General features: G+C 42.6%; 1 protein-coding gene across 3 annotated transcripts in view; it reads left to right on the top strand.

Moving 5' to 3' along the window:
• Positions 1 to 25,431, top strand: part of grb10a (growth factor receptor-bound protein 10a) — a 44,033-nt gene extending 18,602 nt beyond the window's left edge. For 2 of the 3 annotated variants that reach the window (XM_071499539.1, XM_071499540.1), the window contains 12 exons: positions 12,845 to 13,001; positions 15,539 to 15,654; positions 17,502 to 17,576; positions 17,973 to 18,110; positions 18,369 to 18,479; positions 19,884 to 19,982; positions 20,209 to 20,286; positions 21,959 to 22,075; positions 22,671 to 22,737; positions 22,851 to 22,938; positions 23,339 to 23,432; positions 24,508 to 25,431. In XM_071499539.1, coding sequence (XP_071355640.1) covers positions 12,845 to 13,001; positions 15,539 to 15,654; positions 17,502 to 17,576; positions 17,973 to 18,110; positions 18,369 to 18,479; positions 19,884 to 19,982; positions 20,209 to 20,286; positions 21,959 to 22,075; positions 22,671 to 22,737; positions 22,851 to 22,938; positions 23,339 to 23,432; positions 24,508 to 24,654 — 1,287 coding nt within the window. In that variant the 3' untranslated portion in view covers positions 24,655 to 25,431. Of the gene's footprint in view, positions 1 to 11,265; positions 11,416 to 12,844; positions 13,002 to 15,538; positions 15,655 to 17,501; positions 17,577 to 17,972; positions 18,111 to 18,368; positions 18,480 to 19,883; positions 19,983 to 20,208; positions 20,287 to 21,958; positions 22,076 to 22,670; positions 22,738 to 22,850; positions 22,939 to 23,338; positions 23,433 to 24,507 lie in introns of those variants that run through there. The other variant, XM_071499541.1, reaches the window with a different exon arrangement.
• Positions 25,432 to 27,423: the final 1,992 nt, after the last annotated feature.

Genomic DNA, 27,423 nt, shown 5'->3' with positions numbered 1-27,423 from the left:
GTTTGTCTACACAGGCAAATAATCAGTCAGTACTTGTTATAATAAAGCCATACATGAACATTTTGTGGTTATTGGTGTATTTTGACAGTTTTAACTGCACAATTTTCTTAAAGCTGCTTTGCATATGCTTTGCATCTGACATCGATGACTCATTACTGCTTTAATTTTTCAAACAGATTACAGCTCAGGGGCCTGGCAGCATTTTGCTTCTTCTTTACTGCATTTTTCATGGCATGTCACCAGGTTGAAGTAGGCAGGAAATTCTTCAAGACTGCTTAATGGCACAAAAACAGGAAGCTGGTAGTATTCTTCCAGCACGAACAGTGATAAAGCTCATGCTGGAAGGAGTAGAAGGCACATGGAAAAATCACTTCCAACATTCCACCATGTTTATCATTGTCAGCAAAGGAGAAAGGAGCAGAAGAGGTGGCTGGAAGGCTGATGAATGTGTGTTTGTCATGGGAAACAAAAAAAACACCAATATAAAGAAACATCTCTACGATAATTTGATTAATTAACTCTTATTAATTATTGCGACATTGATAAAGTAATGCTTGACAGTCATGGTTCCCAGATGATGTATCTTAATGAAGTAATGATCCTCTGACTTTCCATTTGATTGACATTTGTGGTTTTGAGTGTTTGAATCTCTTGGTAACTATTGGTACAGACATTAATGTTGCCCTGACAAAACATAGCTTATGTGATATCTTAGCTTTTCGTTTAGCAACATCATCAGGTCAAAATTTCAATTAGTCCAGTTCTTACCTGCAAACTAACTAGCTTTACTTTGTGTTTAATGCTAATTAGAAAGTATTAGCATGCTGACACATCAACCTAAGATGCTGAACATGGTAAACATTACCAACTGATCATCAACAGCATTATCATTGTGAGCATGTTAGCATGCAATGTTAGCATTAAGCTCAAAGCACCTCTGTGCCTGAGTACAGCCTCACAGAGCTGTGAGCATGGCTGTAGACTCTTGGGCCCTGTCTTACACCTGGCGCAAAGCACAACGCAGGTTTCTTTGCTCGTTTCAAACCGACGCAGTTGTCATTTTACCGTGCTGCACCCACGTTGTTTAAGTAGCAAATACACTTGGCCCAATGCAATCTTGAGGCAGCTGGAAAGCAATTGCACAATTGACCAGCAACAATCTGGTCTTAAGTCAGTGGTGCAGTATTTCACTGTTATTTTCAGGATGCATTATCAAGAGAGTAATATGTGCCTACATGGGGGGGGCGCACAACACACATACTCTCTGTCTATCATGCACTAAGCAGAGTGTGCCACGGTGTTTCCCATTACCTAGACTCTAACTACCACTACAGTTTCATGATAAACCAAAAATTTCCTAACATTTCTCATCATATTTCTCATCAACATAAAAATGTCTAATGTGGTGATTTGTGCTGTTGCTTCTTTGTAGAGCTGTGCACAGTGCATTGATTCACTCAGCCCTTCCTTACCCCTCAGTGTGCACAGAGCATGTTGGGCTCATTGGTCAATATGTAATCACCTCGCCACAAACAACCTAATTCTGTGTAATTCTGTGCACCACCATAATAGAAACCTGCCAAGGTGCAAGCATGCCTGGCTTTAAAGTGAATAGGGGATTGGTTTATTGTATGTTACACCTGAAACACTCCTATGATATATTAAGAGACTAAGTACAACCCTTGTGAACCATGCCCCTGGTGCAGCAACTGTTTTTTCTGCCATTAAAATAGCAAAATTGATATGGACATGCCCCAAATTCATTTGCACCATGTACTTTAGTCAATGCATTTGGACTGTTAAAATAGAGCCCTTGGTCGTGTTTAGAAATGTTATGTCTGTGACAGTATGAACTGGGCTCCTTCAGTGGATGCATGTGGAACCATCATGTACTTTAATCTGCTCTAATGCTTGAAATGAGCCATGGCTAGTCTCCGGCTGATTGAATGAAACCTTCACTGATCAGCAAGACCAGCAGCAGACTGGCCACAACTAGGCCTTTAGCTCCAGACATCAGTACTTCAGTTGGCGTGGTATGTTACGTAATGTCATATATAAGCTAACTGAAAGGCTGGCGAAGGTTGTGAGGTTATGAAGGTGTTTGAGCACATGTGTGCAGGTTGGTTTAGTTATATAGTCCAAAGAGAATCGAGGATGGCTTACACAACAATGCAGACGAGACTCTCAGATGTGCAGTGCATTGGTCTGCAGACATAGTTGCATTGCATTTGCATTGGCATGGTTTTATCACAGGATCTCTCTCCCTCCAGCTGTAGAGTTGGAATCTGAACATTCTTCACCAAGCTTCAGTCTTTCTCAAGGGGATACACAGCTTATATTATGAGCCAGTAAAACTGTGTGTGACATGACAGGTTTATGGCCTGTGTTGCCTTTGATAACAAAATAGAGTTGTCCTCAGGGTGTTGTGACCAGGCTTCTATGAATAGATAACATGACACTGCATCTCCATCAGATTTTAGAGAGAAATTTAGGGAAATATCCATCAAATGGCATATCTCATTTTCTTCAAATGGTCTCTGGTAGGTGCTAAGGCCAAAGCTAGTTCAGCAGTCTGACTGTGATGTTAATGCTGACCTCTGATAGAGTCCATTTCCCACGCAAGTTGTGGCAGTCTTACACCATACAGTTCAGTCGTGTTACGCCGGCTTGCACAAGGATTTGGTCAGGTCCTGTCTGTCATCACTGGGCAAATGGGTTTGCTTTGGCATCAGGACTGTGGCTGTAACGCAACTCCTGCTTTTATTTGTGGCCAAAGACGTGGCATTACGAACATCAGGGACGGCAGGGAGCCCCAGTGGTTAAAAAGACCATCTCTCAACCAAAGGACTCGGGTTCACGCCCCCTGTTTTGGCAAGCATCCACCCTGCTGATGTAGATTTAAGCAAGATACTGAACCCATTAAAGCCCTAGATTCACTGCTCTGTAGCTGACCTTGACCTCTAACCTCCCTGTGAAAGGAGGCAGGAGAAAGCGAAAAAGAGGGATGTGAAAAAGTCAGTTTCTCATGGTTTGTTATTCAGTGCATGGTGTGATTATTGAAATATTTGGGCTTGCGAAATTTTACAAAAGTTAAAACAGATTATGGACAAAGAGGAATCATACTTCTGTCTACAGTCTGATCAGCTGGGTGATGCGGGTCAGTTGGTCAAACACTTTGAAATACTCGGAGAATTACTGGATGAAGTGCCTTGAATTTTTTTAAAGACATTTACAGTCCCCAGAGGATGAATCCTGATGATAACTTTTCTTCTAGCTCCAACATGAGGTGGAAATTTTGTTTTCCAGTCAAATGTTTCAACAACTATTGAATGGATTGCCAGAAAAATAAGTATGGATGTTAACGGTTATCAGATGATGAATTTTTGTAATTCTTGTGGTCCACTGACTTTTTTCTAGTGTCATCATCAGGTCAAAATTTTCATTTGTCCACTACTTTGGTTCATGCTGAAATACCTGCAGACGCTACCATCAGCCTCAGTTGTGTTCTGTGCTAATCAGAAAACGTTAACATGTTATCACACCAAACAGAGATGGTGAACTTGTGAGCATGTTAACAATTACCTCAAAAAGCACTGCTGCGTCCATGTACAGCCTCACAGAGCCGTGACTGTAGACTCTTGTTTTCAGATTCTTTGACGTCTAATACGTGACTGAAGCTAATGTTGCGATGCTATCGTCAAATTTTTAATTTTGCATCCTCCTTGCTTGAAATGGCTGGATGGCTGTTAAGATAATTTAACATTGTTGTTGTAGAGCGAGTGTGTGTGAGACCATACTGAACCAAACAAGAGTGTCCTTCACTTTCTCTAAGTTTACTCCCTCTGGTTGTTTTGCTCTGATAATATGTTGCTGTCATGATACTGTAAAATACTATTAATGGTCCCATATTGTATAAAGTGAGATTTCGATGTCTGTTTTGATTATAAAGCAGGTCTAGGTTCTATATTAATACTGTGAAAATGTCAGCATGCTCAGTCCACAGAGAAATGCAAACAGCCTGTACTCAGAAACTGAGACTTAAAACGAACCGTCAGGACTTCTGTAACTTTGTGATATCACAACAAAAAAGTCACTGGTCTTAGTCAGCCCACCCAGACCCACTCAGAGACACCAAACCCTGGATTTGGTTTCACCTAAAATCTGCTACATTTTGATTCGATCACTCAGGAAACAGTCAGCCAATCAAAAGAGAGGCTCAGAACCTCTCTTCTGACTGGCTGACCGACCTGTTGTCACTAGAGCTCCAGAGAGAAGCCAGAGAGAGGAGATGTAAAACTACACTGAAATGGTTTTTAAAACCACCAATATATCTTCTTATGGATATCACAACCTCAAATAAAATACTGGAAAAAATATGGGACCTTTAAGTAATTCTGTCACCAGTCCTTAGGTAGGTCTGTGCTTAGTGGTTAGATAATACTAGTTTATGACCATTTTTATGGTGTCACTCAATGCTTACAAAAATAATAATATGTTAAAAAGTTGACAGTACATCTCAGCTGACGTTTAAATATCAGGTGTTTATGATTCATCCTTACAGCAAAATATGACATGATGGCTATATATACTGCAGCGGTGTCATAAAACCTAATTTAAGACTAAATCTCTGAGTCACACACTCTCAGTTTAGGACTCAGACCTTGTCTGTGGTCAGCTGATGTACTTCTGCACGCAATGGTCTGCTGGACCACTGCAATCAGATCAGGTGCATGTTAGTGTGAGTGTGAGTGTGAGTGTGTGTGTGTGTGTGTGTGTGTGTGTGTGTCTGTGTGTCTGTGTGTCTGTGTGTCTGTGTGTGTGTGTGTAAAGGTGGCAGTGAAAGAAGCCCGTTCAACATAGTAAGCTAATACTGACACAGATATGTAAGCTCCATTGTTCGATAGACACTAGGTTGCTGTGCTTCCTCACACGGATCAAGATGCTTTACTGTTAATCGAAATTTAATCACTTACCTGGGGAGAACTCAACAAGCTCACAACTCTCTGTGTAAATGTCTTAGTAGGAGTGTATGTGTGTGTGTGTGTGTAATGAAGATTTACAGGACTTTTGAGTTTCTGTCATGCAGTAAGTGTTTTACATGCCGTGGCAATGTGATGACGCAACTTTGTAATTCCTCAAGGAACATACGCTTGTTTGACACACAGACACACACACACCTAGATGTGTGTCATTGCTAGATTTAGTTTTTCCATTGAAACCATAAAATCGCAACCAGATAGTGATAAGTGCTGGACACAGAACTCAGCAGATCTTGTTTGAGGTTATTTTAGGGCCCAGAAATTCTCATTGTCAGTATCTAATTGCAACACTGGTTCCACCATTTTAAAATGAAGCTTGATATAAGATTAAAGGGTCTATATATATCAGAAAACTCTTGTTATTAATGACACTGGTACATAAATAGTACCACTCATGCTTGCTGTCTCTGGTTGAGGTGACCTGATAGCCGAGTGGTTAGGTGGTTATGCCACATGGGCCCAAATGCATGGAGTAGCAAGACACCAGTTCAGTGCTGCTGTACACAAGCAAACAATGCAGCAGGCATTCATTTTTCTGTGGAATTAGGGATGGAGAGCTTTGTGTTTCCTGCTCAGACAAATTAGAAGATGATCTGTGACTGGGACCTTTGCACGGTGAAGTAAATCATGGTGTAAACCTCTTTTCTAAATCCACTGGCAGGTCAAAATTTGACTCATGTTCTATTTTATTGGATCGATTTCACCAACGCCCACATGGTTTTATTCAGTAAAACCTATGGGTGATCTTTACACCCACCGAAGAGATTCCTAAAACTGACTGGCAGAAGTGCATCAGTCAGTCAGAGGAATTTTGTCCGACTGTGTACACATTTATCTGTGTGCCTGTGTGTGTGTGTGTGTGTGTGTGAGACAGTGCCGTGTCAGTGTTGGGCCGTGGGAAGGTGGGGAGGTGAGCCACTCAGTGAGGCTTTGTGGTGGCGCTCCAGAGAGGTGAAATTGAGTTTGGACTGTCTGCAGAGCTAATCAGCTCTGTCTGGCTTGAAACCCGACCACTCACAGACATGAAAGACGACTGATGCTGTAATAGACCAGGGTGGGAAGTCACCAGCAACCAGCATTCAAATGCTGACATTAGATATGGGTGTGTTGGTCTACTGTGGCAGCCTCTGCCAGACATTCAGCTATCATTGGGAGATTTGTAGCAGCTTGTATTGTATTAACTGCAGGATAATGTAGGAATTGGCTTTCGGTTTAATGTCTTTAACCATTTAACACAATTTGTTTTTAGGTTTAAAAAGGTTACACTATTTACAGTAGGAGAATTGGCATTTAATATAATCCCATTTTACATAATCAGGAAAAAACTACAGTAACAGATTCTTTTATAACATTAAAGCTTCACTGATCAATATTTTTAGATAAACAATGTAAAAAATGGCTACACAGAGAATCATCACTCTGCATTACCCCTTTGATTTACAGTGTTTTAACATCTTTCAGCTCATTGTTTTGGCTTAATGACCCCACAGCTTCACGGAAAAGGTCTTGATAAACACACTGTCTGCCACTTTCCCAGCACAAAACAGCAGACAGACATAGTGAATGGCTAGCTGGTGAATATACCGGCACATTGAGCAGCTAAAGGTATCAGATACAGACAGATACAGAGAAGTACAGATAATTCCTAACTGCTCTGTGTTTGATGGATGTGTAAATTAGCAAATGTTCGCTAACCTCTTCACCACATCAACTACATATCAATTGAGATGGTGATCCATTACTGTGAGTCCTACGTGAATAGACTCCTGTTACTTAATACACTTACTTCATGTCAGAAAAATATATTTCCTATTAAGTAGTCAGTTTGCCAGCAAAATTAGGCTATCATCTACAAAGAAAGAAAGAATGCAAACCACATTATCCACATTATGTTGCCAAGTCAAAGTCAGAATGACTAAGCGCTCCACTGAACACCACAGGAGGTCCTTCCTTCCTGTGGCCATCCAGTTATACAACTTCTCCCCTTTCTGCACATCTCCATCAGCACTCTGCTGTTAAACTAGTATTACTTTACTGTTGACTCACATTACACATTACACTCAGTTCACAGTGCATTCAGAAAGTATTAAGACTCCTTCAGTTTTTTCACATTTCGTTATGTTGCAGCTTTATGCTAAAAAAAAAAAAAAAAAAAAAAAAAAAAATATATATATATATATATATATATATATATATATATATATATATATATATATAATTACCTCATCAATCTACACTCAATAGTAAAGTAAAAATATGATTTAAGGATTTTTTTCAAATGCATTAAAAAGGAAAAACTGAAATATCACATTGACATAAGTATTCAGACACTTTGCTATGATACTTGAAATTTAGCTCAGGTCCCTCTTATTTCTCTTGATCATCTTTGAGATGTTTCTACACCTTGACTGGAGTCCACCTGTGGTAAATTCAGCTGATTGGACATGATTTAAAAAGACACACACCTGTCTATATGAGGCCTCACAGCTGACAGTGCAGATCAGAGCAAAAACCAAGCCATGGGGTGGAAGGATCTGCCTGCAGAGCTCAGAGACAAGATCGTGTCATGGCACTGATCTGGGGAAGGTTACAAAACATTTCTGCTGCATTTAAGGTTTCCAAGAGCACAGTGGCCTCCATGATTCATACATGGAAAAAGTTTGGAACAACCAGAACTCGTCCTAGAGCTGGCCGCCCAACCAAACTGAGGATTGGAGGAGAAAGGTCTTGGTAAGAGAGAGGAACAAGAACCTGATGCTCACTCTGGCTGAGCTCCAGAGATCTTATGTGGAGATGGGGAAAACTTCCAGAGGGACGTTCAGTACTCCACTGATCAGGGCTTTATGGCAGCAAGACCGGAATCTGTCCTCAAGTGAAACGTGACACATGAAAGCTGCTGTGAGTTTGCAGAAAAGCATCTCAGACTGTGAGAAACAAGATTCTCTGATCTGATTGAACTGTTTGGCCTCAATTCTAAACGTCATGTCTGGAGGAAACCAGGCACAGCTCATCACCTGCCCAATACCATCCCAATGGTGAAGCATGGTGGGGGCAGCCTCAGGCTGTGGGGGCGTTGTTCAGCAGCAGGGACAAGGGGACCAGTCAGGGTTGATGGAAAGCTGAATGAACCAAAGTACAGAGATATCTTTGATAAAAACCTGGTCCAGAGCGCTCAGGACCTCAGACTGGGCCAACGGCTCACCTTCCATCAGATCATTGACCCTAAGCACACAGCCAGGACAAGGCAGGAGTGGTTTAGGGACAACTCTGTGAACGTCCTTGAGTTGCCCAGCCAGAGCCCTGACCTGAACCTGAATCTCCGTAGAGATTCCAGTCCACCAACAGTCCCCATCCAACCTGACAGAGCTCGAGAAGATCTGCAGAGAAGAATGGCAGAAAATCCCCAAATCCAGGTGTATCCACGAAGAAGAAGCTTCAAGAGGAAGACTTTAATAAAGTTAGAAAAAAATCTAAAATTGTTTTCTCTTTCTCATTATGGATTATTTAGTGTGGATTCATTAAGATTTTTTTTATTTTATAATGCTGTAACAAAATGTAAAAGAACTGAAGGAGTCTGAACACTTTCTGAATGCACTGTTCTTGCACATCAGTTCTCACGCATTACTTTTTCCTTTTTTCCACACTTTTTTATTTTAGTTTTATAGTAGGTTTTACTTTTTCACTCATTTATTCCTTTTCCCTGAATGTTGAATAGTTGTAACAAAATAATTTCCCTGAGTCTTTGCATTCATCATTTTCTCCTGTAACCACATTCATACAAAATCAACTTGTGAGCCCAGTCACTACATTATTTTGTAGGCTAACTGTTTCTATTTGCCACAGTGGCCAAGAAATAAAACAAGAATCCCATTAAATATAAGAGATTTCCAGAACGACTCTCCCTCCTCCAATGAATCAAGATTTATTTTACAGTCTGTGGAAGAGATCTGCTCTGGCTTAAAACAACCAGATCAGTCTGTGTGTGTGTGTGTGTGTGTGTGTGTGTGTGTGTGTGTGTGTGTGTATACTTGTACTTGCTACATAGTAAGGACCAAAAAAAGTACTTTACTAACAGAGTGAGGACATTTTGGGAAAGTGAGGACATTTTGGCCGGTCCTCACTTTTTGAGACACCTTCAAATCACATTTTGAGGGTTAAGACTTGGCTTTAGAGTTATGGTTAGAATTAGGTTTAGGTTAAGGTTAGGGTTAGGCACTCAGGTGTGATGGTTGAGGTTAGGGTAAGGGGCTAGGGAATGCATTATGTCAATGAGTGTCCTCACAAAGATGGAAGTACAAGTGTGTGTGTGTGTGTGTGTGTGTGTGTGTGTGTGTGTGTGTGTGTGTGTGTGTGTGTGTGTGTGTGCGCATTTGTTCTGTGGTGTGTGTGTTTGTGTATAGCCTGATAGGTTTAGGGGCCCATAAACCTCTTGGTCAAGTGGGCCTGACCCTAGCGCAGATTATTGTGTTTGACCTCTGGCCCCATACATACTGTGCTTGTGTGTGTGTGTGTGTGTGTGTGTGTGTGTGTGTGTGTGTGTGTGTGTCTTTGTGTCTTTGTTTATATGCATGCTGGTGTCTGTCCATGACCCTTCAATCCAATATGCTGCAGCTCCAAGCGTGTGTGTGTGTGTGTGTAACGGGGGAAATGGGGGTGGGGGGGGTGGGGGGGGTGGGGGGGGGTGGGGGGGGGGGGTGCAAGCCAAGGTGAGTTAAATTTCATCATGTAAAGGTAAAACTTAGTGAAGGGATACATAGCCTACATAGCCAAGGGTTTTTCTATTTTTAGGGTTAAAGAACAAGGAGATGAACAAATGGAAACGTTAATAGAAAGAAAACATTAAACAGAAGGCAAAAAAGGGAAAAATTGGTCTGTGGACTCCATATGACACACAGTGGGAGTTTTTTTATCTCTTCCCACACCCACATTTCCTGTCTTTCACATGTGCTCATCACATACATGAACATGCATTGTCCTCCTATACACACACACACACACACACACACACACGTGTACGTACACTGAGTACGAGCTGGTGTCACACTGCTCCCCAGATGGCTGCAAAAGTGCCTCGTGCGACTGGAGAAAGGAAGACGAGCAGTAAAGTCAAAAATCTGCTGGAGCCGGTTGTCATAGTTTACAATGTGTGTATTTATAATGTGCGTGTGTGTGTGTGTGTGTGGGGCTCATAGTTCTCATGCACATTGTATTAGGGGCCAGCTGGGTTGGCCTCCGCTCTACACATGAGCCTGATTATGACTCAGTATTGCATTACTGACATTCCTCCATAGCGCTCCCTCTTTTCTCTTTCTCTATTCCTCTCTCGCCCCCCTCGCTTCTTTTTCTTTATCGCCCTCTCTCTGTCTACTTCTCCTGAGGCTGGGCAGATTTGCTGAGCAACCCCGCCCCCCCCACCCCCCCATGCCTCCTTCCCTCCCTCCCTACCCCTCCTTTGACCCCCTGAGCAAAGCCCAAACTCCCGACACGTGATCCATACCTCCTCAGATCCAATCACCCCACCATTTTCTTTCCTTTTTTTCTTTAAAAGACTTTCAACTGCCTCCTCTGCAAACCTTGAAGCCGTCACTGTGCGTTACACATGTTGCTCTGGTCCTAACACTCTCGCATAGTATTTCACACACAGCTGAGGAGGAGGAGGAAGAGGAAGAGGAGGAGGATAAGAGGGATGGAGGGGGGGTAGAAATTGAAACCGTCAAGCAGCTCAAAGAAAATGTCAGTGGATGCATAAGAATAAGGGATGTGTGTGTGTGTGTATGTGTGTGTATGGGGAGTTGGGGGCGTGTTTTAGGGAGAGTGACTGTTAGTTTTCATGCGACGCTATCAGTGAAAGGAGCTGACAGTGATTTTTTTATTTGGGGGGGGGGATTTGAACGCAGCCCTGCAGATAAGTGTGTAGAGTACGTGACAGGTATCAGCTCACCGTTTAAAAATCCCACACTGGGTTAATCCAGTGTGAGGAGAAGCGGGGGGGGGGGGGCTCATACCACTCCTCGCAGCTCAGCCTTTATGCTGCCCAGCACGAGAAGAAGGGGCAGGCTGTCTCTCTCTCGCTCTCTCTCGCTCTGTCTCTCTCGCTCTGTCTCTCGTTCACTCTCGTCCTTCCTCTGTCACTTCCTCCCTCCTTCCCCCTCTTACCTCTCTTGCATTCTCCTAGCCAATCTGTCCCTCCCTCTCTCTATCTCTCTCTCTCTCTCTTCCTGACTTCCTTCCCCCCCTCCCTCTCCTCCTCCTCCTCCCCTCCCTCGCTCTCTCTCTCTCTCTCGCTCTCTCTCTGTCTCTCTGTGTCACTGGAGAGCGTCTCAGTGTGAAAATGCCATCCTGCTCTCCAGACTGTTGCCTCTTTCAGGCTGTGGAGGTAAGAGACTTTGTGTGTGTGAGTGCGTGTGTGTGTGTGCGTGCATGCGTGTGTGTGTGTGTTCGTTTCTTTTCTGGATGTCTATCATTAGGTGTGTGTGTGTGAGAGTGTGTGTGGTTACCACTTTGCAGCGGTGAGGACCTTTGCATTTTTCCCCCTCGATGTTTCTAAAACTTTTCTCACACAAAGCTCATGCGTCATGAATTTACTTTTTTTTTTTTACGGGGGGCGTGTGGGAAGAGAGGAGTGATTCTTCTGGCGCTGCAGGGGTAGAGAGCGCTGTGACGTTGTTTCTGGTTGCGTTCAGAGTCTCTATCTCAGTGTCGCTGTGCTGGTGTTTTGTGTCATCTCTAGGCCACCGTTGCTGACGTTTTTCGGTGTCGTTTTGTGTGTTTCCACTTCTCGGTGCCATTGTTCAACTTAATTTCCATGCCCACCCGTCCAGGCCCTCGCCCATCACCAGCTTTGTGTCTTGTTTCATGTCATTTTCAACAGTTGTTCCCCGGCGGGTTTGTGTGAAGTGCGGGGTAGCAGAATCCCTGCTGCGGACACAAAATGTTAAGTACATGGGTGTGTGAGAGAACACGCACAAAGATACATGCACAGACATTTCCTCTCCGTCTCACTTTCCGATGTTCACTCTCTCATATTTGTGTGTGTGTTTGTGTGTTGCGCTGCATGTGAGAGCGAGCTCATCATGGCGTGTGTATGTGTGTGTGTGAATCGGCTCATACAGTGGTGTGAAGCAGCTGGTCTGTGGTCATCTGTGCAGCAACACACTCGGAGAAGGCAAAATTACGCCAGATTTAAATGTTGCTTTGGGCTGAAATGGTTCAAAATGGCGCAACAATGGAAGTTACTCCGGCTCAGATCTGTTCCCGCTCTCTGTTCCCAGCGGTGACATTTTTAGGAGAGAAAAAGCAACATGTGTAAATCCACCGTGTTATTTCACTGTCCAAGTGTGAATATGTGGCTTTCTCTGTTTTTCCGTATGTGGATGCTCTTGCATGTGACAGAAAACGTGTCATTGTGGGTTGTACGCAAGCAGGTTTACATGCATATTCGTGGAAGTGCGTATTAGTAAGTTTGGTTGAGCTGTGGACAAAGGGGTTGAGCTGAGAGCGCAGGGGCCAGCCGACCTTTCCTGAACGTCATCGTTCCGCTTTTTTTTTTAAGCACTTCTCATATTGGAATGACAGAATAATGTGAACAGGACTTTTTGAGAGTGGACAAAGCACCTGGTTATGGAGGTAAATGTAACCACAAATCTGCTCCACTCTTCGTTTTTCTCCACAGATTCGAATTCCCGAAAGCAACTCAAGACATGTCACGCCTTCTCACTGTCTCACTGTTTTCAGACTGTAACAACAAGACCTTCGCTGCTCTCATGTGCATATATTCCCGTCATTATTCTCATGTATATTTTCAGATAGTGAAGGTGTGGAGCGAGGATGGGGCTGGTAAAGTGGTGGAGATCCCGGCAGACATGACGGCCAGAGACGTCTGTCAGCTCCTCGTCTACAAGAGCCACTGTCTGGACGACAACGCCTGGACGCTGGTGGAGCACCACCCCATCCTCGGCCTTGGTAAGGTATTTGTCGGTGTGTGTACGTGCATCCAGGTGTGGATTTGCGTGCACTTTTTTTTTTTTTGTTTTGTTTTTTTTTTGCAAGTACCAACTCTATCTTGTGTGTCTCTGCTTGTACTTTTTGTATAAGTTGTGATGCAGCAGTTTATTAAAGGTTAGTGAGACAGCATTATAACTTCCAGTGTGGCCAAATCTGTCGCATCAGATATGTTGCGCTCAGTTTTACTTCTACTCTTTAAAAGGCCACGTCTCTCTAGTGGGTTTGCCTTCCACTGCATTCTAGTATCTTTCGGAGTGTCTTTTCTGCAGGTGTGTTTCAGTCTTGTATGTGTCTGTCTGTGTCTATACCCCCTTTTGTGCGTCTCTTCATGGGTGGGGATACTCTCTTGTGTGTGCCCTCAGTGTGTATGTTCACTTGAGCATGGCACCAGTGCTTGTATGCCTTCTATAGGGCTCTGGTAGGGAGGTGTGGTGGTCATAGGATTAAGTATTTTCCATGTTCTGCTCACATGCCTGTTCCCTCCCAAATAATTCGCTCAGAGAGGGTTGAAGAAGGGAAAAAAAAAAAGAATAACACAGAACTCGAGCTTTGCTTCTTTACTTTTGCCATGTCTACTATTCAACCTGTACATTTTTTTCTTTCTCTGCATTTGTCTTTGTCCTCGGTGAGGCTCTCCGACACCCAGGTTGTAATTTTAAAGTCAAAGGATCACTTTGTGTTTTGCTGCTTGATCTGCGTTTCTGGAAAAAAGTGCACTGGAGAGATGGAATGTGAGGTGAGGAGAGGGAGGGAGGGAAAGAGAGAGAGAGAGAGAGAGAGAGAGAGAGATGAAGGGAGAAAGAAAGAGAGAGACAGAGAGGAAGAGAGGAAGAGAGAGAGGGAGAGAGAGGGGGAAGGGCGGAGAGGTCTGGACTAAAGCGTCATACCAGAGCTGCAAGGAACCAATCGTGGGTCTCCGTCGGACGAGCCCCTAGCCTTCCTAGCCAATCAATCTTTCCTTAACCCTCGACAGGAAATTCCCCTGCTTGCAGCCAGCACACACACACACACACACACACACACACACACACACACACACACACACACACACAGATACACGCATGCAGAGCCCCAGACATTTCGACCTCTGAAATACAGAGAGAATACCTTTTTTTATTTTTAGCAAAAACAGTGTCCACAGTTTCACCAAAATGAACATGAGTGTGTGTCTCTGTTTTCCCTCAATAAAGCAAGTCTATGTGAGTTAATCTGGAGGGGAGAATTAGTGCTAAATCCAGTTTGCTATCATTTCATGTGTGTGTGTGTGTGTGTGAGTGTGTGTGTGTGTTTGTGAGAGTGAGAGAGTGTGTGTGTGTATATGTCCATCCAGAACTGGAACATCCTGTCACAATCAATTTCTAATCAGCCTCACTCTGAGATCATACGCCCTCAATTTCAAGAAAGAGTAACACACACAGGCACACACACGCACACACACATACACACACAAGTAGTTGGGCCTCTGGTGCACAGTGAGCAGGCTAGGTCTGTGTGAGCTCTTAATGTGTGCTTGTGTATTTGTCTGTGGCTTGTACTTTGCTTATGGCTTCGCTGCTCTCAGCAATCAGCGTAAATACATGACATCATTCCCCCCCCCCCATCTCATACCACTTCTCCTTCACCTCCTCCCTCCCTCCCTGAATCACAGTGCTTCTTCTTTTCACAGCCCCTCCTCATTTAACCTCTTACTCACTTGCTTGTCTCTTAGTAACAGGCGATTTTTCTTGCTGTGTCATTGTATACAGTAGTGTAACCAGTGATGTAGTGGTAAATAAGGAAGTGGCCTGGAGTCAGTGATTATTTTAAATAGAGAAAACTGCAATAATAATCTCATATATCTTAATACAAGTTAGTTCTACCTTTAGTCATGCATGTGTTTATGCTTAATTTCAATTATTCATGATGTGAATAAGGCGTTAACTGCTATCTTTACTACGAGACTTAAAAAACCTATTTTTGCATGTGAAAAGGTGTAAAAGTCTAATTCTCCACTCAAAATAAAACATTTCTTTAAAATACAAGATCAGTTTAAACTGATTTTCACGGCACAGCAAAAAGTTGCTGTGTTTCCTGCCTCCAGAGGACATTGTTGAAAACAGTTTACAATAAACAAGGTCCTTTGGTGACAAGGGCATTTGAGAATATGCTTTCAATATTAAAAAGAGAGTGAGGAAATGCATGCATTAAAGAGCTGCATTTTGTGCTGTACATCAGCCACTCCCTAAAACTAATTTTAAAAAGAACAATAAATAGTGAAACTACTATCTATTCAACTACAGCATAATAGTATTTTCAAAATGTTTCATTTTGGAGTTTTATTTTGATTTTCTTCCACCCAGTTTCTGCCTGTTTTTAATATTCAAATACAAATAAATTATGTTTTTGATATAAAAATAATGAGCCTAAGTGTTTCCCTCACACTCCATCCCTGAGGACGTCTCAGTGATGACACAGTTGAGGTAACTAACAGTCTGTGTGTGTGTGTCCTCTTACAGAGAGGTGTCTGGAGGACCACGAGCTGGTGGTTCAGGTTCAAGCCTCTATGAGCAGTGACAGTAAATTCCTCTTCAGGAAGAACTATGCCAAATATGAATTCTTCAGGAACCCGCTGGTGAGTCTCTCGCATCCCTGATATGACCTTTCTCTGACTGCTTCGGTTTAGCACGCAGCCCCCACGGACACACACACGCGCGCACATACACACATACACACACACACAACACAGCTGTTCTGCAGCCGATTTTCCAGGCTTGATATTTTTGGATAAGAGCTGCTGATAGCTAACATTTCATGCAGAAAACAAAAAACAGACAAAAACTCCAGGCACTCAGGGTTTCCAACATAATGTTTTCTGTAGGTGGTGTTTCCTTCTGTAGCATCAAACTATCATAATTTCCTCAAAAACTTCATTGATAATTAGTCTGAGAGTCTTACAGTCATGTTAGTGGCTCTGTGAAGGCACAAAGGTGCTAAATGTTAACATCATTATATTACATGCTCATGAATGACAATAAAGGACAATGCTAATATACTTATGTTTAGCAGGTATGATGTTTTGCCATGTTCACCATCTTTGTTTAGCATGTTAACATTGCTAGTTAGCACTAAACAGGAAAATGCAGTTGAGGCTGATGGGAATGTCGTTAGTTTTGCAGGTCTTCACTCATCATAAACCAATTAGTTAAGTTATGACACTGTTACAGTAATCAGTATATATAGTCAGTATGTGCTGTTGTAGGGGTGGGTCATAAAAAAAACAATATTTAAATGTTTTTGTCAACTTGTAACTTTAATTTTAACAGAAAATTATCAACTGTGAAAGCACAGACAACCACTTTACTTAAGAAAGTGAAGGACAGTCTTGCTCATTGCAGTGTACAGTTTATTGTGTTTAGCAGGTATGGTGTTTACTGTGTTCACCATCTTACTATGGTATGTTAGCATGCTAACATTTTCTAATTGAACAAAACTAATGTTGTTCTTTGGTATTTGACAAATTAAACCATGAAGTTGACCTGAACATGGTTATCATGGCAATCCTGTTGTCGAGACATTTCACTCAAAACCACAAATATTAACCTCAGTGTGGCGCTAGATTAAAAGTCAGGGGATCACCATGATGTCTTAGATTTAGCCACTGGAGACCATTAATGTCTAATGACAGCTATCTCAATAGCTATGAGATATTTAAATGTGGACCTTTAATATTGCCAACCCCAAGAGAAAGCTTCTATCTAGATAAAAGTACTGTTATTGTTCTGTTGAATCAAGCTCTATATAGTAGCTGTGCATTATACTGGTCTACTGATTTAATTCCACAGTCAATACAATTTTTATCCCATTTTTGGGAAGCTCATTCTACTTTCGGACTCATCTTGAGTCTTTTTGAATAAGAACACGAGCTAAAATACAAAATGGATTTTTAAAGACACGAGCTTGCCTCTGACAGCCAGCCAGTCATTGTTAGCCAGCTTGCGTGGCATCTTTTGCTGATGTGGACTCAGCGTGGGGCTGTGCTGTTATGTGCTGGCTGGGTATACGGTGACATTATTGCCGTGGTGATTTAGGTGTGTGTCAGAGCCAGCAGGTGACCTCAGCTCTGTGGTAATGAGCACAGTAAAACACCAGAGTGCTGGCCGCGGCCTGTCAATCACACTAAGAGTAGCGCTGCTGGCTAAAGGGGATTACATCAGCGGGTGAGATCATACTGCATCTACTCCCAGGCTGGAGTGCCCTCTCTCTCTCTCCCCCACCACTTTGCCTCTGAGTCCTTGTACTCGTCAAACACACACATACACACACAACGAGAGCTGTATTCTGCACAGAGAAACGCTACCCCACTTTTAGCTTGCATATGCACTAAGTGTTTTGTAGCACCCCTCTCTCCCTCCCTTTTGCTCTCTCTCTTTTCGTCCTCTCTCGCTCATTGTCGTTCTCTCTGTGTGTTTTTCCATCCAGAACTTTTTTCCAGAGCAGATGGTGGCTTGGTGTCAGGAGTCTGATGGCTCAATCCCTCAGTCACAGCTCTTACAGGTGAGGTGATGACTAAGTGAAAGAACACATACATCTCTAATAGCACACATGCAAAGACTTGATTCATTACCTAACCCCTAAGTGTTACCTCAGCTTTAATTTAATCCTACACCTAAATCTTAACTCTGAAGTAGCTGTGCTGCAAAGAGTGAAATCAGGAAAATGTTCTCACTGTGGAGGATTTTTATCTTTGTGAGGACATCTGGTCATCCAAAAATATGCATGCACACACGGTGCTCCTGAAATCTGCTAATTGCATTCACCCAGTGTTGTTACTGCCAGATTTTTAGGAATATAGATTTTTTTTTAAAAATGGGTTTTACAGCAGGGCCAGTATGTATGTTTTAAGGAGGCACAACTGTGTTCCCAATAGATGTTACTGTGTGTTTTTTCCAGAACTTTCTGAACTCCAGCAGCTGTCCAGAGATCCAGGGCTATCTGTACATGAAGGAGCCTGGACGCAAGTCCTGGAAGAAGCTCTACATGTTCCTGCGACGCTCGGGTCTCTACTATTCTACTAAAGGAACATCCAAGGTAATAAGTTACTGCTGTATTGATTCTGAAACTGGTTTAAGGGAGACCAACAGTTTAAGAGTTGACATTTTCAGTAAAATAGTTTTGTGATTTTTTTTAATGAGTAAAATGAACAACTCTTAATGTTGCCTTTTCGGAAGCAGAAGAAAATGTGAACAAATGTAAAAATGAAGTCACTAATCCTTTTCTTCATGTTGTTGCTGACAACCCTCTCCCTCGCCCTCCTCCATCAATCTCTGCCTCCACCTGACGGAGCAGGAGCCTCGGCATCTGCAGCTGCTGTCAGATCTGGAAGACAGTAACATCTTCACCATCATCACGGGCAGGAAACTTCACAATGCCCCCACAGACTACCAGTTCTGCATCAAGGTGACACACACAAGGAAACACAACAACCTGAGCAACTCATGTAATCCAGTGCTGAAGACTGTGGCTAATTAGATGAGATGATTTCACTGTTTGTACTGTTCATTTTTTCATTTAATGTGGTAGTGGTAGTGACACATCCTAGATACAGTACATCCACATCCATCAGGTCAGAGGTAGGTGACGGGCTGTTACCTGTGCAGGTGTGTGTGTTTGTGTGTGTGTGTGTGTGTGTGTGTGTGTGGCAGAGGACTGTGTGTCCCACTCCACGAGTTATCCGTGGTGGGTCACCTGCTGATCTGGGATAAGCCCAGTCGGATAAGCTGGGATGGTACAGAGGATCTGTCCCGCCTAACCCCCTCCTTCACCTCTCTATTACACACACACACACACACACACACACACACACACACACTAGCCGACCGGCATGTCAGATGCTGTCAGCAGGGGTGACAGTGCAGGATTTGGTACGGGATTTTACTTTGCTGCTGGGGGTGGCTGGGTTGTTGCTATGGCAACATAAATGAATTTATCAGTAGGGGTTGCTTTTAAGAAGCAGTGTGTCTAACATCCCCTGTTACTGGTGGAGGAGGAGGGAGAAACTCTGCACTGTGATGTTGGAATAATCTTTGCTAGTAGAGCCGTAATATATTGTTGTTTACTTACATTAAAGGCTCGAGGTGTCAGCTGCTACCTGAGAAAGTTGAAAAGCTTCATGTTTTGTGTATCAACCGGACCTGTGAGCTGGCATTTGTCTTTGAGAGCATCGCTGAATTGATGGTTGATTGGGTGTGATCATATTAAAGCAAGTCACTGTCAGGGGCCATTGGCCCTTTGAAGTGAGGCTATTTAACATTGTTGTTGTTTGATTTAATACTCTGAGTCTTTGCTGCTACGGCCTCACTCAGTCTGGTATCACCAGTAGATTACAGCTACTGTTAGCTAATGTTAGCGAACTTTAGTGCGATATCACTGTGTAACTAACATTAGTGAGTTTGCTAACGTAATAACTCTTCTCCAGTTGTGTTACTGTTTGATCATTTACCAAGCTGCATTTGGTTGCGTATTGCCAATCTTTGCCAATCACTGAAGTGCAAACCTGTGTTACAAGACATAACAGTGGTTACTCTGTGGTTTGATGTTTAAACCTCACCTGTATATAAATTGTCTACTACTCTATCTTGCGCTGATGGTGGCTTATAGCTAAAATGAGTTTGTTAATTGCCCTATGTTAAATAAGACTATTTAAGTGTGAGTGCCTGCATTTTCTCTATCTCAGTGATCTTGTTCTGCTCTGTCACAAATGTGAGGGTCTCTATATACAGAAAACTGAAATGCTGAAAGTCACAAACGAGACAATGTGCATCTCATTAATGTAAATGTCCCACCATGTCTGCTGTTTGACAGCCCAGCAAAGCGAGGTGCGACTGTAAGGAGCTAAAGATGCTGTGTGCGGAGGACGAACAGAGCAGGACCTGCTGGATGACCGCCTTCAGACTGCTCAAAGTACTTCCTTTATTTTTATGTTATTCCAAAGCTGTTTTGTTAAATCCAAAGCTGTGAGCCTTCGACTATACAGCTCACAGAGGGTGGATAAATGCTGTTAATTGGCATCCAACCAAGTAGTTAGTTAAAAGGAAGAGTAAATTACCTTTCCATGAAATGTCAACATTGATTAATTGGTCAGCACTTGAAAAGAGTTGATGCAGTCTCTTCTCTCCTGCCTTCACAGTATGGGATCGTACTGTATCAGAGCTACAACATCCCGCAGCAGAGGAAGTCTAACCTCGCACCTTTCTCAGCGCCTGTGGTGAGGGTCTGCTCTCTGACATCACTTTCTAACAACCCTGCTCCGATGCCCCCACTCAGCCAAGAACAGTCCAGATTGATCCATTAGTTAGCCGATGGTGAATTGGAAACTAGTTCACTTTGTGACCACCTCGTTCTTCTTAAGAGGAAGGACACAACGTGTGCATTTTGCATAAGAAGGATTTGTTAAGTACTGAACTAAGTTTCTATTCAACTGATCATAGCTGCTGTTGACCTTTGTTAATGAGGTGAAAGAGGTTCTGCAGTGAAAGGCTTATGGTCCAGATTCAGGTCAGGCTGCTCATTTAAACGAACAGCAGGCTATAGCAAGAGTACATCCGGAACATAACATCTTATTCCAGAGTTAGTTACAAAGGTGAACATTTACATAATGCTCACGCGCACACACAGTATATAAAAGATTGAACACACAGCAAACAGAGACCTGCATATTTGTATGTTACTCTAAGACTAATCACCTCACACCATGAGGTGTTGGTAAAAGTCTCATAAGCTCCTTAGGAAAGATTGTGCAGTAAAATAAATGACAAATCCCTCAAATCTGTACAAAGTTTGTACTTTCTGAACATTAGACTTGTGGAGTGAGTTTTGTTTAAGGATTTGTGATCATGTAAATTTACCCAACTGTAGAACAGTATGTACACACTCGCAAATTATCATACCTGCTGCAACTAACGATTATTTTTGTTATCAATTAATCTGACATTCTTTTGACTCATTGTTGACCCTATAAAACTAAGTAGTGAAAAAAAGCCTGAGGTGTCTTCAAATATCTTGTTTTGTCCAATCAACTAAATCTTCAGTTGGAACCAGACAATGTTTGGATTTTGTGTTTGATAAATAACTTGATTAGTTATTTAATTAAATTTTCAAAATAACTGGAGATTAATTTTCTGTTGATTGACAAATCAATTCATTGAATAATTGTTGAGCATTAAATTTCATTACTCTAATTAAAGATAATAATGACACGATTGCAGCGTTTCCATGGATCAAGATTCTGTTTGAATAATAGTAAATTCAAGAAAATCTAGGTTTTTGAAATTGTTATACACAGTATGGGTTAAAAAAATGTATTTTTACTTTTTATAACTAAACTGTGGATATTTGCTTTTATGTAACAATGTAGTCATTTTAAAATAATTCTGGACTTCGCATTATGACAAGAAAAAAAGATAGTTATTATTTATAAATTGGCCAATGCGTGAAAATAGGCCAAATTTAAGGCACCAGATTTTTAATATTAATTTAAACTCTTGGCTTTTGTGGCCAGGTGATTGTGGCAACCCTTCTGCTTTTCTTCTAAAAGGCATTAGTTGTATATATATGAGCCATTTGGTTGAATTTATTTCCAACGGAGGCAGAGGTCTGAGTAATTAATTAAAAGGAAACCTTGAATAATTCCAGCAGCAGAGGCAGAAAGCCAGGGGAGGCTGGTGCGGTTCCTCACAGCGGCATTTTGTGAATTGGCTGAAGTGGGTCTGTGTGCAGACAGGATTTGTCATGCCCCAGTGAGTGTGTCTGGCTTGTTTGACCTCCGACCCTTGCCTTCCCCCCTCCCCTTCACCCAACCACTTGTGTACCCCCTCCCCCCACTCCGCACCTACCACCACCCTTACCCTACCCTCCTACCCTGCCACGTCTCCTAACAGCGGAGTGTGTCTGAGAACTCCTTGGTGGCCATGGACTTCTCCGGGCGGACTGGTCGCGTCATTGACAACCCTGTCGAGGCCCAGAGCGCCGCCCTGGAGGAGGGACAGACCTGGAGGGTAAGAGAGAGGTGGTCTGTGGGATGGATAAATCCTCAGAAAATAGATGAGTTCAAATTACAAACATGGATGGATTTAAGCTCCAAATGTACCATGATGAACTTTAGATACTGTATTAATTACCTGTCAGTTCTTAATCACCTTTCATATAATTTGCTTTTGGTGAAGGACCTTCATTACCCTAATTTTACCAGGTGTTTTATCCTGAAGGCTAATTAAAGCCAACAAAATGGAGGTTATTGTAACTACACAATGAGTTTGTGTATAAATGTAATGTTTTTCATGGAAAGAGTGCGCATAAGCTGCCTTCCATTTTGAACTAATTTATCTTTCCCCTCCAGCACTTTTCTTAGTAGATTTCAGTGTGCAGCAGCTCCACTTATCTGTTGCTGAGATCACAGCTTATAGAGCCAGAGCAGAACACAGCTGCTCACTTCAGATCATATGTGGGTTTACCTCGCTGTAATAAAACACATCAACCCAGCGATACAGAAAATTTAAGAAGTGTCTTGGCTCTAAGGGGAGTGTTAGTCTAAGGGGAGACTGTTGTCTGGGATTCTGGTTTGACTTGATGTTGTCCGATTCCTCCCCACAGAAGCGGAGCCAGCGTATGAATGTCCTGGGCAGTCCCAGCCCCCTGCATCCTTCCTCCCTGAGCACAGGTAGACAAACAACACACAATTTTTTTTAAAACCATGCAACACCAGGAAAGACCTGATTATAAATATACACAGAGAAAATGCTCCAAAAAATGAGTGTATGTCTGTTTTTCCAGTGATCCACAGGACACAGGTGTGGTTTCATGGCCGCATCATGAGAGAGGAAGCCCACAAAATGATCATACAACAAGGCCAAGTAGACGGGTAAGGACAGCAATATGTTGTGTGAGAAAGGTTGAGGCTGATTTGAGTTATATTTGTTTAACGTGATGTTATCTCTAGATAAATGTTGCTCATGTGAAATGTGGTTTAAAGGTTCAGGAAAAGTAGAACGTGGAGAATGAAAAATTATAAAAAGAGTCATAACTGCTGCCAAGAAAAAAGCTTAAATCTTTAAAACCGTTTTTTTTGCTCGTCAGCCCCACATTTCAGCCTTTACCCAGCGGATTAAGATAAGGTTCTCTAAGAGTCGCACTAGCACAGCAGCATGTCATCAGGCATTTGAAATGTCATAGCCACTGAAATGCAGTTCAGTAGTGTTATATGTTTCAGACTTTCATCAACAGTTGAAACACCTCTCACTCGTGTTCTGTGTGCGTGTCAGGTTATTCCTGTTGCGGGACAGTCAAAGTAATCCCAAGGCGTTCGTGCTCACCTTGTGCCACCACCAGAAGATCAAGCACTTCCAGATCCTACCGGTCAGTCACATGACACCACACAGTCACAGTGCTGCAGGAAATTTCTTGCTCACTGGTAAAATCCACTGGGATAAGGCACAGAGAGGAAGATCACTGCACTTTGCTCTCAGAAAATTACACAAGGCAAAATTGTGCTAAAAAATACATTTTTATTAGATCATGTCATATCCGAGTAAGTGACGACAGGTATCGCCTCAAAAGCCAAGTGAATCTCAAAAGTTTTAATTCAGCCTCATTCCAAGCCGTACAATGCTTTTTTAAGATTTTGAAATTGTGTTTTCCTTCCTCCCAGGCAAACATCTGTTTGCATTTATTTTGTCACAGTAGAGAAATCAACTTGAAATGCTTTAAAGGGCCAGTTCACCCAAATTTTAACAAACACATTTTGTCGATTACCCCTGGAGGTATTAAGTCACAGAGAAACTTTGGCTTTATTTGCAGAGGTTTTGAGATATCATCTTGATATAAGAGCTTTAATACTATGAGGATATACTGTTCAGGTCAGCACTGGAAAATGTTTAATTAAGGCTTCAACCATAATAGAATAGTCTTTTTAAACAAGACTGTATTTAGCTTTGACCGAAATGTAAACATCAGCATGCTAGGATGCTAAAATGCTGATGTTTAGCAAGTAAAATGTTTTCCATGTTCACCATCATGTTTAGCATGTTAGCATTTGATAAGTTGCACAAAGTACAGCTGAGGCTTATTTGATTATAACCTGATCAATAGACCTGATGGCAGCACTAGACAAAGAGTTACATTCTTCCTTGTTATATAAGGAATATCTGCACTAGATTTCATAACAATCCATCCAATAGTTGTTGAAATATTTCAGTCTAGAGTGATGGACCAACCGTCAAACTGCCAGTGACATACCTAAAGCCACACCACTAGCATGGCTAAAGAAACCATTTTTGACAGTTCATTAAATGAGAGCAGCCTGTTAATGAGGACTTTTCATCTATTGCTCTGATGATGTTGTGTGTTCTTTCAGTGGCTTATAACGATAATGATATGCATGTCCTGTTGAGTGTCATGTGATGGCTGACTGTCCACTCTCCTCTCTCTGAAGTGTGAAGAGGATGGTCAGGTGTTCTTCAGCCTCGACGACGGTGCCACTAAGTTCACCGACCTGATCCACCTGGTGGAGTTTTACCAGCTCAACAGAGGAGTGCTGCCCTGCAAGCTCAAACACCCCTGTACCGCTGTGGCCTTGTGACACTCCAGCCTCCCCACACACACACACCTCCACCCTTTTTTTGCACACCTTTTACCCTGAGATCCTGCCCCCCAGTCTGCCCCTCTCTCGGCGACGCAGTGAGGTCAAGGAGATAGAGAAAAGTTAAGTCAGGTTTTGGGGAAGTGAACAACTCAGCAGGAGCCGGCTTTGCAGGTTTGATGTGCCGTACTGTTCTCCGCCTTACCGCTGCTTGGATGTTTGAATGGAAACCATTTGTACAGTCCAAGCGTTGCAGATTGTGGACCCGGCAGTTGCCCAACTCCTGCGATGTTTCCATGGAGACGTGGTTGTTTTGTCATTGCTGTTTTGACCCTTGAGAGAGACCATTCATTGTGAAAACACAAGAGAGCTAAGATCTGTTCAGCAGGAGTGCTGCAGGTCTCTCGGATGGATCCCTCCCTTAAAGTCCTTCATCCTTCCACGCCTCGACCTCCCCCATCCTCCAGGCCTGATAAGCTGTGGTGCCCGCCCCACCCTCGCCCCCTCACTTCAGAGGCGGGCGGGGAGCACCACCCTCTGACTTCCTCATCGATCATCAGGGATGGACGGGAACCTCTCTGGATCTTATCAAACTCGATCCAGGAGTTTTCTCAACCTGTGCAGTCCAGTCTGGATAAGCTGACACCCTGCCCCCCCCAAACACCCGAGCGGACTTGACGTAGCGTCTCTGCGGTGTCCTATCCCACAAGCCCCTGGTGCAACCCCCCCGCCCCCGATCTTGCCTCCACACAAGCTCAGAGAAAAAGAAAAGAAAAAGAGAAGAGAGAAGTAGCTAAAGGCAGGATGAGCAGAGCAGTGGCGAGGGTTTGCTGAAAGGACAGAGGAATGTTTATCAGGAAGGCTGTAACAAGCCTCTCTTGTAGAGTTGATTACTTGATGTCATTTTAATGCTGTTTGATTACTGTTGATTCAATGCAGAACTAGTTTTGCACTCCCGGGCGGACAGACAACAGCTGTTCTCTCTAGCTAAATGAAGCTGCCTGCTCTCTGTTCGTTGTCCTCCTCTTCCTCCTTCACCACCACCATCACCACCCCCTCTTCTGAATAGCATGCATGTGAATTTCCACCAGCTCTGATTGGATTAAAGTGGCGTCGCAGCACAAGAGATTCATGGCTGATTATGCAGTGCCTTTCAGAAAGGTTTGGGAACATCTTGGACGTACGTGTGGCTCAAACCAGCATGACCACACCACGGCAAAAAACGAATGTGCTCTTGAACTGGCTGCACCGTCTCAAGACTGAGGAGGAGGAGGAGGAAGACTGTTTAATACACTCCTGAAAAGTGTGTCCACCCCCAAGCTTGTACCATTTCAGTAATTTTTTTTTTTTTAATCGAAGGGTTAAATCTGTTGGTGGCTTTGTCTTTGAATGTCATTTTCTTTTTCCTAAGTCTGCTTTGAGCTCACTGCTTGCACATTTTAAAGATCCTGATTCTATATTGATGGGTTGGAGCTGTCATGTCCGGATTCTGACCACTGTTCCCTCACTCCAGAAAAGACAAATCAACACAAGCACTCCCATGAATTTTTTTGTTTTTAAATATGGAATTGAACAAATGACTTGAAACGTGAACTCACCTGACTGTGCCAACGCACAGTCGAATGAGCTCCACTCGCCTTAAGTGAAAATTGTGAGCCTTGTGTATGAAATTGAAGCTGTATTAACATGCACATACAGTAACACATTTAAGATGTTAAGAGAACAGTTGAACATTTGTGGAAATACTCTTCATCACTTGCCAAGAGTTAGATTAGAAGATGGACGCCACTCTCATGCCTGAACGCTAAATATGAAGCGACTGTCAGCAGATGAAGACTAGCTAACCTGGCTCTGTCCAAATGTAACAAAACCTGCCACCAGTCCCTCTAAAGCTCCCTGATTAACATGTTGTATCTACTTTGTATCTACTAAATGTAAAAACAACAATTTGTGGTTTTACTGGAGGTTATGTGACAGACTATTTCTTGGCTGAGTGCAGTAACTCCCAAAGCTAAGCTAACTAGCTGCCGACTGTAGCTTCATATTTAGAGAGAGAGAGAGAGAGAGAGAGAGAGAGAGAGAGAGAGTGGTATTGACCTGATCACCTGATTTCCAACAAGACGGCGAATAAGTGTATTTCCAAAAATATCAAACTGTTCCCATAAAGTAAAAATCCACTTGAACATGATTCAGAAAACAGGTACTGATGATGCAGCTTTACATTTCTGGGCTCCATTTTCCTGTTTGGTGCTGTATTATTTCTGCAGATAACTAGATAAAATGTGACGCCATGTTCAGATATTTCCAGCAGCTGCATGGGAGTTTGGTAGCATCAGTGGTTAACATTGGGTTGTGGTGTCAGTCCCTCATGAGTCAAACACTAAGGGCTTCTTTCGTGGACAGATATTTTTGCAACAATCGAGCTGAGAGAAATTAGCTATGGTGGAAGTGAGACATCAGTTTCTACACCAGCAGTAGCCTCAATAGACCAGAATGCATCACAGTTGTTGCTTTGTCAGAAAGAGACTATACTGGTGTTTCTGAATTGTTTTAGTGCTGAAATGATTTGCTGATTAGTCAGTAGAAAATTAAGTGGCAACTGTGTGGATAATCAGTTATCAATATTTTTTAAGCAAAAATGCCAAAAAGTGATGAGTCCATCTTCTCAAATGTAAGGGTTTGTTACTTTTCCCAGTCTTACATTATGTTGAACAAAAAAAAGCCAAACATCACACTGGGCTTTAGGAAATTGTGATGGACATTTTGTAC

The sequence above is a fragment of the Trachinotus anak genome, unplaced genomic scaffold (assembly GCF_046630095.1).
Source record: "Trachinotus anak isolate AG129_WGS33_773 ecotype Australia unplaced genomic scaffold, CSIRO_AGI_Tana_v1 ptg000016l, whole genome shotgun sequence".
In the NCBI taxonomy this organism is placed as follows: Eukaryota; Metazoa; Chordata; class Actinopteri; order Carangiformes; family Carangidae; genus Trachinotus; species Trachinotus anak.
This window is presented reverse-complemented; position numbering and strand designations above follow the sequence as displayed.